This window comes from Rana temporaria, chromosome 10 (genome assembly GCF_905171775.1).
Source record: "Rana temporaria chromosome 10, aRanTem1.1, whole genome shotgun sequence".
Lineage (NCBI taxonomy): Eukaryota > Metazoa > Chordata > Amphibia > Anura > Ranidae > Rana > Rana temporaria.
The window spans coordinates 91,868,406-91,883,091 of NC_053498.1; the positions used below are offsets into that span (position 1 = coordinate 91,868,406).

At 42.8% G+C, this 14,686-nt stretch overlaps 1 protein-coding gene across 1 annotated transcript in view; it reads left to right on the top strand.

Moving 5' to 3' along the window:
- The first annotated feature begins 8,325 nt into the window (after window positions 1–8,325).
- Window positions 8,326–14,686, top strand: part of LMTK3 (lemur tyrosine kinase 3) — a 121,291-nt gene continuing 114,930 nt past the window's right edge. Inside the window, exons 1-2 of the mRNA XM_040325686.1 lie at window positions 8,326–8,720; window positions 8,981–9,111. Of these exons, the coding sequence (XP_040181620.1) occupies window positions 9,024–9,111 (88 nt within the window). The 5' untranslated portion in view covers window positions 8,326–8,720; window positions 8,981–9,023. The remainder of the gene's footprint in view (window positions 8,721–8,980; window positions 9,112–14,686) is intronic.

The window sequence follows — 14,686 nt, forward strand, 5'->3', positions numbered from 1 at the left end:
GCGCCTTTACTGAAAGTAAGGGGGCGCTACACATACAACATGCTATCTGCTTTCATACTTTCCACACTTCTCTCCTGAACATACTGCCCGGAATCATACCCTTAACACACCTCTCCTAAGCATACTGCCCACCATCATACCCTTTGCACTCCTCTCCCACACATACTGCCCATCATTATTATTTTTTTCACTCCTCTCCTGCACATCCTGTCCACCCTTTGCAGCATTGCTTTCCTGCATATATTCCCTATCATAATACCATTTGCACTCATGTCCTAGAGATACAGCCTACTTCTGTACATATTTCCTACTCTAACACCCCCTGCATCTCTCTGCTACACATACTTCCTGCCGTCATTCCTCTACTGCACAACTTACCCACTATAAGAGATCTTCAACATTGTAATGCCCCTGACCTTATTTGTTATAGACTAGGCAAACTTTTGCTAGAAATATAATAGTTTGTAATTTGGGTTAAACACTTTCTCTTTCACAGGAACATGCTGTGTTTTCTTTCCTGCAAAAGGACTTTAATTTTCCATATCATCCAATGTACTTAAAATAAGGCCTTGTCTGTGTAGCACACTGATGTTTCGGCAGGGTTGTTATAATTTGCCAACCGATAGTTGCCTTGACCAATTGTTAGGAGGTCAATTGATTTTACCCTAATTCTGGAATTGCTGCACTTCTCTCTTCTGTCGCTAGATGGCCGGGTATCTGGTGACATTAGATAAGACAAGGGCATTGCAAGGACAGATTAGAAATTAATGGGGATTTTCTTGGGTCCCTTGGCCTGCAGGGAGATGTATTTTGGATGGAGTCAGGTGATCGGGGTTCTGTGCCACCTGGACGGCTGTCTGCGTAGACGTGTCTCGTATTGCCCCAGGCTGCTAGGCCAGAAACCTAAGGCCTATCCCGCTGACATCTGGCTGCTAGGCTGTCTGAGGGCCTATCCAGAAGCAGGAAAGCAGCGTAGGGTTGGGACTGCGGGCATGTAATCCAATCTGAAGTAATGGTTCCGCTGGCCGGGAAACCAGTTGTGGTCGGAGGCAGCGGGGAAGCTGTCGCCGCTAAGGGACCATCCACCTTGCTTCCGGAGATCACTGTGAGTAAGCTGAGGCCTGTACCAGAGCAGACTTCTTGCCAGCCAGGGACGGTGAAGAAGTGGGAAAACTTCAGCAAGTGCCAAGTAGGGACCCAGCGGGACAGCAGAGGTGATGCCTGTGGCGTGCTAAGCCAGGGACCTAACGTGTCAGCAGGGGTGAAGCTTAAAGAGCATCTGTGAGTGCCAAGCCAGGGACCCAGCAGTGAAGCGGGGGTGATGCGTGAAGCAGCACTGAATGTCCGAACGGACATTTCATTGCTGCTGGAGGTTTTGTTACTGATCATAGAACATGTCTGTCCACAGACTCCCTGGACCACCTGACTTTTATCAAAATGAATCAGTCCTGGATTACCAGTAGCTATGAAGACCCTGATGCCAATGTCTCAGATTAAGTGTTTTTGGGATGTGGAATCTCTGCAGGACTTCTAGGCTGCCTAGTGTTGTGAGTGTTGATTTCATATGGAAGAATGTTTTTGGTGTAGGCTTCATGGGCACAATTAACACCCAAAAAACAATTTTTCGACATCTGTTTGACAGGGACTGTATTTTTTTCCGCTGCAGCAGACGGGGCAAAGAATTTTGCCGGCTATAGTCTAAAGCTGGTGGTGTGCTGCTGTCAGATGTGCTGCAAGGGCCTGGGACACCCTGCGCTATAGCATCATCCCTGTCAGTGGAGGCTGCTGAGAGGTCATGAGGTATAGCAGGAACAGACTTAGGTGAGTAAGGAGGAGGGACAGATTTGTGCCCCTTTTGTGTAGCTTTTAGGTTCTCTTGCAAACGACTGAGTTGTGGGAAGTTAAATGCCTTGTCAAGCATGTGGTACTTAAATGGTTGGTTTTGTCACGCTTGATGCACTTCAGACAAAATTTGCAGATAGTAACAGTACAATCGGCTGCACATGTACTAAAAAAGGCCCAGACGGCTGAGCTGTGGGTAGTGGGCCGGAAGATGACAGCTCCACAATGTGATGAAATAGCGTGGCTGCTCTCTATTCTTCCATGATGTTGCCTCGCTGGGGTTGTGCCTCACCCTCACTTTCCTCCTCTGCTATATCCGGCACCAAAGTCGAGTCAGTGACCTCATCATCTCCTTCATCCTCATTAACACTGGAGACAACTTGGCAATACGCTGTGGCTGGGGGAACATGACTGCCAATTTGCGTACCAGTGTTCTCCCCTCTCTGTAGGCTCATGTTCCTGCCTTCCTCAACCTTAGATTCAGAACCAACATCTGAATCGAGTAATGGCTGTGCATTGTCAAGGAGCAAGTGGCTGATGCTGTGTTCAAATAACATTGCTTACTCCTCCATGCTTGATGCTGGGGCTATAACAGGAGTAGCTGTGGACAAAGAGGCAGGTTTAGTCACTGGCAGCTGCAGGGGACTGTGCACTAGTCTCTACTTGCATGATGGAGGGTGAGTAGGATGAGGACGGTTTAGTAAGCCAGTCCACCACTTCCTCTGCATGCTGTGGCTGGATAGCAGGAGCAACATCACTAAACAGAGGAAATTATGCCCTGCCTAAGGACTGACCACGTCCACCTTTGCCTGTGAACACATACACTGCTGGCCCCCTTACAGTGCCATGGGAACGTCTGCCTCTCCTTGCTGTACTCCCAGACATGATGGGGGGAGTGGGGGGTGCTTATTAACAAAATGTAATAAAGATGTGTAAATGTGTACATGGAAGCACTAGCGTTAAACTTGCAGTAACGCACAGAACTACATGACGTTAAACTTGCAGTAACACAATGAAATATATTGTGTTAAACCTGCAGTAATGCATAGAACTATATGGCGTCATACTTGCAGTAACGCAATGAAATATATGGCGTTAAACTTGCAGTAACGCACAGAACTATATGGCGTTAAACTTGCAGTAACTCAATGAAATATATGGCGTTAAACTTGTGTAGCGCTACCCCCGCAGGAGCCGCTGGTTAGATTTTGGGACCTACTCTCTGTAATCTATCCACCCCCTTTAAGTGGCTCGAACCCTCCCTTGGCACACCAAGCAAAGCTGCAAATATATTGTGAATTCCACGTGTAGCTATGGGATCCCAATAACACACACATAAAATAACTAGAGTGACATGCAATATTGTTGTTACCTTTCTTTGATTGCAGAGTTCAAGAGCAAACACACCTCACAATAAATGTAGTTAAACCAAGAATAACTTTACTTGGCATGGAAGAATAAAAGAAAAGCAAACAATGATTTACACACACAAATATATATATATATGTATATAACTGTCTCTGCAAAGGGCCCTTTGCGAGAGTCAATAAAATGACAAAAAGAATGTTAACAGTATAAAATCTACAATTAACTATAGATGATCTATGCTCGCGAGCTCCCCTAATGGGCAGTCTATTGAAGTGCAATTGCTAACAATCTCAATCAGGCCTAGCCTGGTTGGTTCCAGAACGTTCCTCAGCGATGAAGTCAATTTGTAGGCTCGTTGGTGCACTTACAGTAAATATATTTGTAATCCAAAAAGGGCTTTAGATTCAGTTTAAGGTACGATCAACACAGGTGCGGTGAACCAATCCTCCAGTCAGCATAAGTCAAACATGGCCAGCGTGACTTTCAGTTTTTACTTAAACAGATCATTAAACAGTATGCCTTTCTGAGAGGTGAGGCACTGTAAGTCACCAGGCTATGGGGAAGAGTATGGAAACTTGGGCAAGTGCCCTCTCACCCAAACAGGCCTAGTCCACCCGGACTCCTCACAGAAGATAAGCCGTTCAGCGGCGACGCCACAACACACGGTCTCCGGAGTCCTGTTACCCACAGCTCCAATCGTCAGCTGGTCAGTCTGTCCGATCTCCGGGAACACGAGCTGGACACACTTGACCTTGTCTCTCTCCGGATGGCTGGCCTTGTCGTGGATCCAGGCCCAGGCTTCAGGCCTAAATCCTCAGCTGTAGTGCTCTTCCTCGTTCCTCAGGGGAGAAGATGCAGGTCCCAAGAGAGCGAGATCCGCTTCTCCCAGTCTTTAAATAACCTCCCCCATAAGGCTATGCGGAGGTGTCATGTGTTCCAGGAAGACAAGGCATTGTGGGAATTGTAGTCTATATCTACTAGTGTCAATAGAGTTCGTTTCTCCTGGTACCTCTAGTCCCATAATGCATTGGTTTCTCTTTAGGAAGAGAGAAATAAACAAATATATACAGGTAACTGGAACTCTGGGAGAGAAATTCAGATATGAAAGATTACAAAAGGTCTTTGGCAATATGACCCCCGGCGCAATGGAATATACAGCGTTAAACTTGCAGTAACGCACAGAACTAGATAGTGTTAAACTTGCTGTAATGCACAGAACTATATGGCATTAAACTTGTAGTAACGCACAGAACTATATGGCGTTAAACTTGCAGTAACGCACAGAAAAAAACCTGTGTTAAATTGTCACTACACTCACACTGACTGAACTATTCCGACCTTAATGTAAAGATGAATGGTGGTTGCCATACACTCATAGAAAGAATACTTTTATAGTGTGGGGCAGGGTTAAGAGCAGTGGTCTCAAAGTACCGGCCCGCGGGCCATTTGCGGCCCGCGGACCAGTTATAAATGGCCCTCAGGCAGGGTGGAAGTGAGGGGAGCAAAAAAAAAAAAAAATTTTTTTTTTTTTTTTTTTTTTTTGAGTTGGAGCCATCTGGTGGTGAGCCGTTGGTATTACAAGTTATTACCACCAGATGTGAGCTGGCGCCATCTGGTGGTGGCCGTTGGTATTACAAGTTAAGCATTACAAGTTAAACAGCAATTCTAATGTCATTTTACACTATTTTCACTGCCATATTCTTCCCTCTAAAGAAAACCCCCAAACATTATATATATTTTTTATCCTAACACCCTAGAGAATAAAATAGCGATCGTTGCAATACTTTCTGCTACGCCGTATTTGCGCAGCGGTCTTACAAGCGCACTTTTTTGGGAAAAAATTACACTTTTTTTAATTAAAAAATAAGACAACAGTAAAGTTATCCCCATTTTTTTTAATATTATGAAAGATAATGTTACGCCGAGTAAATTCATACCCAACATGTCACGCTTCAAAATTGTGTCCGCTTGTGGAATGCCGACAAACTTTTTTACCCTTTTAAAATCTTCATAGGCGACGTTTAAAAAAATCTACAGGTTGCATGTTTTAAGTTACAGAGGAGCTAGAATTATTGCTCTCACTCTACCAATCGCGGCGATACCTCACATGTGTGGTTTGAACACCGTTTACATATGCGGGCGCTGCTCACGTATGTGTTCGCTTCTGCGAGCAAGCTCGTCGGGACGGGGTGCGTTTTCTGGCTCCTAACTATTTTAGCTGGCTCCTAGATTCCAAGCAAATCTGTCAAACCCTGACTTACACCAGTGCTGGTGGTAATAATGCGCTCGCTGACACCAGTGCTGGGGGTTAATAATGTGTTCGCTGACACCAGTACTGTTGTTTTTGAAGTTTGAAAGTTTGCATGCGGCCCCCCATGGCATATGAAAACTTGTCTTGTGGCCCTCAGGTAATTTGAGTTTGAGACCCCTGGTTAAGAGCAATGAGCCATGTTTTGGATACAGTCATCATGACAGCATCCAATCATGGCTCTGACAGTGTTCTGTGCCCTGACTGGGCAAAGCTGTTATAGCTTCAGCCAATCAAAGCATTGTGGGCTGAACAAACGGATGAAAGACCTTTTAATTTGGTTGTTCGGAGAACTTCTCAACAGCCAATGTTCGGCCCGAAATCATGCTCGATCTGAACTGTTCACCCATCCTTAGTGATTAATAATCCATTTCTCATCTGACATATACTGTAGAAGGATGCTCTTCTTGTTTAATGTTACACGATGGTGCCTCTTTATAAAACAAAATGTTATAGATCCAAGACATTATCGACAGAGTTTCAGGTATGTACTCTAGAATTATTATTCTTTATTACTGGTATTTACATAGCCCTTACAATTTATGCAGTGCTTTACATATTGTACATTCACAGCAGACCCTACCCTCAGGAGCTTACAGTCTAAGGTCCCTCTCTCACATACACGCACACTAGGGCCAATTTAAACAAGAGCCAGTTAACCTCCTAGCATGTTTTTGGAGTGTGGGAAGAAACCGTATTACCTGGAGGGACCCAACTCAAGCATAGGGCTTGCATGCAAACTCCATGCAGACAGGGATGTCACCAGGACTTCATCCTGGAACCCCAGTGCTGCAAGGCAGAAGTGATAATCACAACTTTTTAAATGCATTTAATATTTTTAATAAATACACCACTGTATTAATTGCTGTTTTTCTTATGCCGTGTACACACTACCGTTTTTCACGACGAGAAAAATTGCATTTTTTAACTTGGTCGTGAAAAACGGTTGTGTGTAGGCTCTAGAGCATTTTCTTGATGTGTAAAATGGCTGTTAAAAATTTAGAACCTTTTTTTTTTTACGTTTTTCATGTCGTCGTTTTTAACGTCGTGTGTACGCTATAACGAGGGGGGGAAAAACGCGTATGTTCAGAAGCAAGTTATGAGACGGGGAAATTAGCATAATCAGCCCAAAGGGTGACTCCATTCGAATGAAACTTTCCCTTTATAGTGCCGTCGTACGTGTTGTACGTCACTGCGCTTTGCCCTAGCATTTGCTCTGCATACACGATCGCGTGTATGCAGGCTTGAGATGAATCACGTCGAGAAAAACATCGTTTTTTTTCAATGACATGAATAACAGTCGTGTGTATGCGGCATTATACTTTAACTTTATAAATGTTGCTTTTTTTAAATATTGCAAACTCTGGTTTCTCATCTTTTTTTTTTCAGGATAGGAAAGCCATACTATTAAGCCCTGTACACACGATCGGTCCATCCGATGAAAACGGTCTGATGGACCGTTTTCATCGGTTAACCGATGAAGCTGACTGATGGTCAGTCGTGCCTACACACCATCGGTTAAAAAACTGATCGTGTCAGAACGCGGTGACGTAAAAAACAAGGACGTGCTGAAAAAAACGAAGTTCAATGCTTCCAAGCATGCGTCGACTTGATTCTGAGCATGCATGGATTTTTAACCGATTGGACGTGCCTACAAACGATCGTTTTTTTTTTCTATCCGTTAATTTTAAAACAAGATTGTTTTTTTTTAACCTATGGATAAATAACCGATGGGGCCCACACACGATCGGTTTGGACCGATGAAAACGGTCCATCAGACCGTTCTCATCGGTTTAACCGATTGTGTGTACGCGGCCTTAAAGTGGGTTTCTTTATATATTCCAGGTGTTTAAAATTAGCTTTTATAAGTAATATAATAGTTACTGAAAAGTGTTTTTTAAAGACAAACTATAATTAGAAAAAAGAAATGATGAAAATAATGTGGAGACAAAGACAAAGCTAGAATTATGTACAAGACACAGTAGGGTGTTCCCTTTAGTTTATTATTCTGGTTTTATTTTTTATTTTTGTTTAGTTAATTAGTATACAGATTTTTTTTTTTCAATCTGAATATTTGCATTTTTTGTATAAATGAATCTCTTTTTTTTAGTTAATTTGTATAACGGTTTATTTTAAATAGAAATATTTGCAATTTTTAGTTTCCTTTTTTTATTCCTTTATGTGACATGTAAAATAGAGTGAATTAAAGGGGAAAAATGCCATGACATTTGTCAGCCAGATTGTGTCCAGGTTTGCCATCTGAAGCTGACGGCTATCTTAAAGCATGTGTCCTAGTTTCGTTGTAATAAATACAGATCGAGGACAGAAAATCCCAGTATTTTTGTTGCATATGTTATAACTGTTAATGTGTTAAGGCTGGTAGTGTTTGCCCAACAGCTATATAAAGGTGGCCAATAAATTGACCGGCAGACACTTGATACCCCTTGTAGACATCCTAGTTTCCAATGTCACTTCTTAGGATGTGGGAATCACACGAAGGTCCTTATGAGTCATACATATGTTTTCCATCCCTCTAAACTGTTTTAACCATCACCACAATGGAGGTTATGTCATCTCTGCCTTTCCACCAAATTAGCTTGTGCCGTTCTCCTGCAGTTTCCCCCGTTAGAGCTACTGCTGCTGAGGCTGCTGCTGAGGCTGCTACCACCAAGGTCTCCATGACGACACTTCTCTCCCTCCTCTCTACAGCATCTCCTTTACTAGGGATCCTAAATGACATCGCTGGCAGCCAATGTCTATGTCTAGATCTAAAGACATGGAGGTGGGACAAAAGGAGGGTCTCCTATCCATCACATAGAAGGGGGCCCTTGCAACATACAGAGCAGAAAAATATCAATCTCAGCATCATTATATTTTTTAATACATCATTTGAATCCTGAAATTCTTTTTGTAATCATCCGCACATCCATGCAGAGATTTGCCTCTTCTGTGTATCTATTGCTTTGAGCATTTTTCTAGACCACATAGCAGGCGGAAATAATACTACTACATAAAATCATCCCTACTCACGTTACCTCTGCCTGCTTCCCCAGAAAGGATTTTTTTTTTCCTGTGATCTATCTGTGTATGTATGTTTTCCCTCTATCCTTCTGACAAGCAAGGTTTTTTTTTTTTTTTTTTTTCTTGATATGAGACCTGGAGACCTGCAGTCTGCAATGCCATCATACCAATGGGGAAACAGGTAAGGCATGGGCAAGTGATTGGCCCTTTTTTAACCTCCATCTCTATTGATGATTTTAAGCATGCACAATAGGGACACTGACATCATTAATACACACAGATGCTGCATCCCTCAGCTGTGCCCATTAGTTTGCTGGGGATTTTAAACACGCATACTTTGTGTGCTTACGTTATGATGGTTAAAGCATTGCATGCAATCTGCATTCATGGTGTCCACTGAATTCTGTTTGTGTTTTTTTTTTTCTCCATGTTGTGCTGTAGCAGAGTCTGATCTCTCCAAGAACCAGGAATCTGTCCCCCTAAGATGCTGAGACTGGACCCCCTGTTTATCCTGGTGGTTTCCATGTCGTATTTCAACCCCGAAAAGGCCTTAGCAGCCCCAGCAGAAAGCGGTGAGCTACCCAACCCCCCACCCCCCTTTTCCTTTTGTCCTCTGTCTTATTGCTATCCATTTTATTCCATACAGGCTGCATGTGCTGCTATTTCACCTGGACTATTATGCCGATGAGAAGCATTGGCAGACCATTCTTTGATTTTGTCAACCGTTCTACTATGCCGTAGTGCCTTTCACCCATTTTGCAAACAGCGTCTTGGTTATCTCATCGGTCTCTGTATATTTTTCCTTGCCTCAACCATTTTTAACCCTTAACACCCTTGGTTTATTAACCATATTCTTTTCGTAAGATCGTTGCCGATAGCATACAATTTCTAGCAGGTCGTAATAAAATCTTAATGACTTGTGACAGCAGACCTTTAACCCTTTAGGCAGAAGGGTTTTATTAACCAAGATAGGCATTTTAATGACAGGCTTTCCATATTGTAAATCCTTTTTTTTTCTGGGATTAGAAATCTTAATGATGTATTGAGACACATGCAGGCTTATTTTATGAGGTAAGGCTAAAAGCGATGGTGATGAAAAAAGTAGAGTAATTCCTAGTAACCAGGCGGTTTATTGATCAGAGCAGTGACATGGTTTCTTATTCTATGCTGTGGTCTACTGGTCTTTATTTCTTGTCTTATTAAATAATCTTCAATTTGTTACGGCTCTCTGGTTGTGAAAGGGTTAACTGATGCAGTCTCATAAATGAGATGAAGAGACAATGAAACGAAGCTTGTTTTTGCTGCTAAATTTGTTACAGTAAAACGTGTTTCAGCATTTGCACTTCTCCCTGCTCAGTCCCCCTGGACGTGTCAGGTTTTTCCCTCAAAGGCTCCCTAGGGTAAACATGGGTGTGATTATGCTTTGTATACACAGAATATGAGATTGCGCTGTTTGAGAATGGACAACATTGGCAGGACTGGACTGCTTGAAACCCTCTACATATCCGAGCATCTTTCTGCCTGTCACTGCTGGGAGTTGTAGTTCCTAGCACTATGGCCTTGGAAAGGTTGAGTGTGCTAAGTGCTGTAATTTACGGCATGAATCAGGATTAATCTTGCAGTATTCCTTAGTAAATTAATTTTGGATTGGTCACTGTGCTTTGCACCTCATTGCTCTGCACTAGAGACCTGCAAAGATCTCCTGCCATAAACCTGAACCCTAATAACAACTCAAGTATATTTCCAAACCAACCAAATTAGCTAAGTTGTTGCCAACAAAATCTACCTGAAGGCCACCTTCACCATTGCCAGATGTTGAGAGACAGCCATGTTACAAAAGAATGCTGCATGGAACAAGAGACTGCCACAGTACAGCAAGATGCTTGTTGCAAGAGACTGTCATGTTATAGTTCCCCTTCATGCTCTGCATGTTAAAGGGGTTGTAAAGGTTGATTTTTTTTTTTAAATAACATACATACCATACTTACCTGCACTGTGCAGTTAATTTTGCACAGAGTGGTCCCGATCCGCGACTTCTGGGGTCCCTCTGCGGCTGTCTCAGCTCCTCCCCGCAAGAGCTAACCCATAGCCACTGACTGTATCACTTGGCCCCACCCCCGGTGCGCTACTTCATTGATTTGATTGACAGCAGTGGGATCCAATGGCTGATCTGCTATCAATCATCCAATGAAGAGCACAAGAGCTGGGGGAAAGCATTGTAGGATCACGCCCATAGAGATTCGGGGCTCAGGTAAGTAACACAGGGGCTCGGAAGGGCCAGAGAGTGCAAGGTGTTTTTTCACCTTAATGCATAGGATGCATTAAGGTGAAAAAACTCAAAGCTTTACAACCCCTTTAAGTAATTAGAAACCAAGACACTATCCTCAATGGCCAAAAGCAGTGTGTTGTACCACAATCCAACCTGCGGTCTGATTCATCTAATGCAGTGGTTCTCAATGTTATAGACCAGGGCCTAGTAAATTTTTGCAAAACCTTCCATGCCGTAATATTAAAAAAAAATTTAAAAAGAAAAAGGTGTTAGGGGACTCTGTAGCAGACCTGGTAGCCCTGTAGAGCATTAGGTTTCAGGAGGGAGCAATTTTGGGGTATGTGGTCTCTCCAGTAGGTTTGGGGCTTTGTAGGAGCACTTTGAGAGATTGGAGGGTCCTGCAGGGGGTGGATGACACTTTTGCATCGTGGGAGGTTAGGGGGCACTGTGGGAACTGAGGCACTCTGGGAGGATGAGAGGCAATGCAGGCCACTATTGGAAGTTGGGGGCACCATGGCAGGTTAGGGAATCTGCAGTTGGCTGATCTAAAAATTGATATGTCGGGGCTTCTATATTTTGAACATCAATAGTGCACTATTTTATTGCTCATATTTGGGATAGGGATTTCGTACAGTAGCATGCAACACACCCACAGTGATTAGCTCCCTACTGTTCCTGATTTTGAGGGACTATCCCTGATTTTGAGGGACTGTCCCTCATTTTGAACAATGTTGTCTGTTCCTTTTTCCTCCTCATTTTTTCCTTCATTTTTGGTCGTATTTATGTAGTTGTATATAAAATGCATTATTTATCTATGCTAAAGTGATTTACAGTGCTAATCCTTTCTTTCAACTTCCGAATTTCTGCATCTGTAAATCCCAAAAGCCAATATAAGGAATAGTGGTGGTAAATAAAAAAACACTTGTGGGTTTAACCAATCATTTTTTGTATAATTCTCCTTTAAGGGAGGCGTGGCAGGGGTGTGTCCTATGCCTACAAACCTTTTCTAGTAGGTATCCCTCATTCCCATCTCAGAAAGTTGGAAGGTATATGACAATGCAGCATACCACAAAGCATAAGCCATCATTTATATTGCACTGCTTTAAACGGTGTTAAAAAAGTTCTGCCTGGTTTTCTCGCTGTTGTCAAACTCATCAAAGTATTTATAGCACCCCTCCTGCATGAGGGTAGAGGAGTAGACTCACCTACAGAAGGGAGAAAGCTAGCATTTACCCCAGGGGGGATCCCTGGACACAGTAGAAAGCATCACATGACAATAAAGATCACCATTCTTTTCAAAGTTTTATTGCTCCAGTTTCACAGGGAGAGAGGGGTAGGTTTAGGTTTCCAATGGCAATGAGGGCTTCTAGACTCCATGAGACCAAGGGATTGCCAGGACTCTCGAAGGGCAGACACCGATCCCCCTCCAGCAGGACATCCTTCAGGCTCTACCACCTTGAAAGCCATACCCTCCTCGACCAAGCAGGGCAGCTTGAATAGTTCTGTGGTAGGCCCCATAAGACTCGGGCCTGCAGAGTACAAACACACATCTTCCCCAAGCTGCAGCCTATGGGAATGAGAGCACACTAGACCACTTCCCAAGCTTTTATAACCTTTCCCAACATGCACCACTGGTATGAACCTTCTAGTGGTAGCCATCAATAGTGCAAGATTTTCTACCAGGCCATAACTATTGCCCTGAGTGCCACTGACATTCAGTGGCGGCAATGAGGTACTTCCACAATCTCAAACATAGGGAAAAAAACAAATGATAAAAACAAACAAATTGTCCCGAACAAACCACTATTCAGGAAAGGTAAATTCACTAGACACCCATGAAGTACAAGATGGCTACAGATATTTACATAACTCCTCCCAGAATCAGCCCACTTCTTGCATCAGTGCTGAGGGATCTTGAGATGAATACTGAGGCAGGGTGCTGAGGCATGGTTTCTGGAAGCTATATAAAGCGCACTGCCCACCAGCTAGATTAGCACAGAGACCCAGCAATGACATCCCTGGATCTAAAATAAGGTATGTAAAGAAAACAGAAAGCGGTTTTATTATACAAATAATTGGCATGTTGCTAAGGAGGAAAAGAAGGAACCAGGGAAGGCAAATTATAGGCAGGTTAAACGTCAGCAATAATGTAATTATTATTAATAGATCTATTAATAATAATTTTGAAGACCTACATTTGAAAATGATTGATGCCTGGCTGTTTACGACTTATATTGTCTGAAGCTTCGTACACACGACCGTTTTCCTCTGCAAAATCTACCAAGAAAAATGCTGGCAGAGCATTTTTGCCGAGGAAAACGGTCGTGTGTATGTTTTTCGTCGAGAAAACTGTTGTGGATCTCGACGAGAAAAAAAGAGAACATGTCCTCTTTTTTCTCATCGGGAGTCTCAATTTCCTCGGCGTGTTTCTCGTCGGGCTGGTTTACGAAGAGAAACACGTTTGTGTGTATACTTAGAAACCCGCGCATGCTCAGAATAAAGTATGAGCTTTCTTTCATAGTCCTATGGGATTTAACACAGGAAATAGGCAATTATTGTTAAATGTTTGCCGAAACTATATTTGAATGGCTCATTGAGGCTTAGAATTGCATTTTTTATTCTTTAATTACTGTAGCTCATGGCTGCCTGATTTTATGTACAGGTTAGAAAAGGGTTGGGAGTTCTTATTTAGGAGACTTATGCCTAGTACATACGTACAGGTTTTCTGGCTGACCCGAGAGGAAAACCAAGAACCTAGCTCGGTTACTTCGTCCCCTACACATGGCAGGGTTTCCTGACAGGAAAACTGCCATGAGAGCTTTGGTCGGGAAACCCGGCCGTGTGTATGCTCCACAGCAGTCTTTTCCCATAGGAAAACTGCCGGCTTAAAAAAACGCCGGGAATTCCGGAGGGAAAAAAGAGCTGGTTCTCTTTTTTTTCACGGCAGTTTTTCTGTCTGGAAAACTGCGATGGAGCATACACACGGCCGGGATTCCCGGCCAAAAGCTCTCATAGCAGTTTTCCCGATGGGAAACCCGTACGTGTGTACGAGGCATGAGGGTTGGCTCTTAGTAGTGGTGGGACTTGCATTATCAAAATATTCTGAGAGCTATATCCATGGTAGCATAGCTATCAGTATGACCACCCATTCTAAGAATATCTCTAAACATGACCCAGACAAAAAGATGTACCCCGTTACAATTTAAGGGTTTGGCATTGGGTTAAGAACCCCATCCCCAAAAAAATGTCTGCAAAGCCTAATGCCGCGTACAGACGGTCATTTTTTGTGATGAAAAAAAATGAAGTTTTAAGTGATGAAAAAAAACTACATTTTTGAAACTTCATTTTCAAAAACGATGTAGCATACACACCATCGTTTTTCAAAATGCTCTAGCAAAGCGATGTTACGTTCAGCACGTATGACGGTACTCACACTATCATTTTAATTGACACAAAAAACAACATTTTGAAAAATGACACCAAAAATTCGAGCATGTTCGAATTTTTTTTTGGTCGTTTTTCTAAAGACATAAAACAACGTTTTCCCCACACACTATCATTTTAAACGACGTTTTCAAAAACTTCATTTTTTTTCATCACAAAAAATTACCGTCTGTATGCGGCATAAGACCCTTCATGAGTTTAAGTGTACAGCTTTATTCAGGTAAGTATGGTTGGTTGGTCCATAAGGAGATCTGTATGCATAAATGAGACAACCTACAACTATGCTGAGTAAAGTGATTGTTTCTTCAGAATATGGAAAAGGGAATGATACTTAAAATAACTAAGATAAAAAAGCCTTGTCTATATTTCCATTGCACACGTTTCTGGATTAAAGGCTCCTCTGTAGTGGGTGCTGCAGTGATCACCAGCTGAAC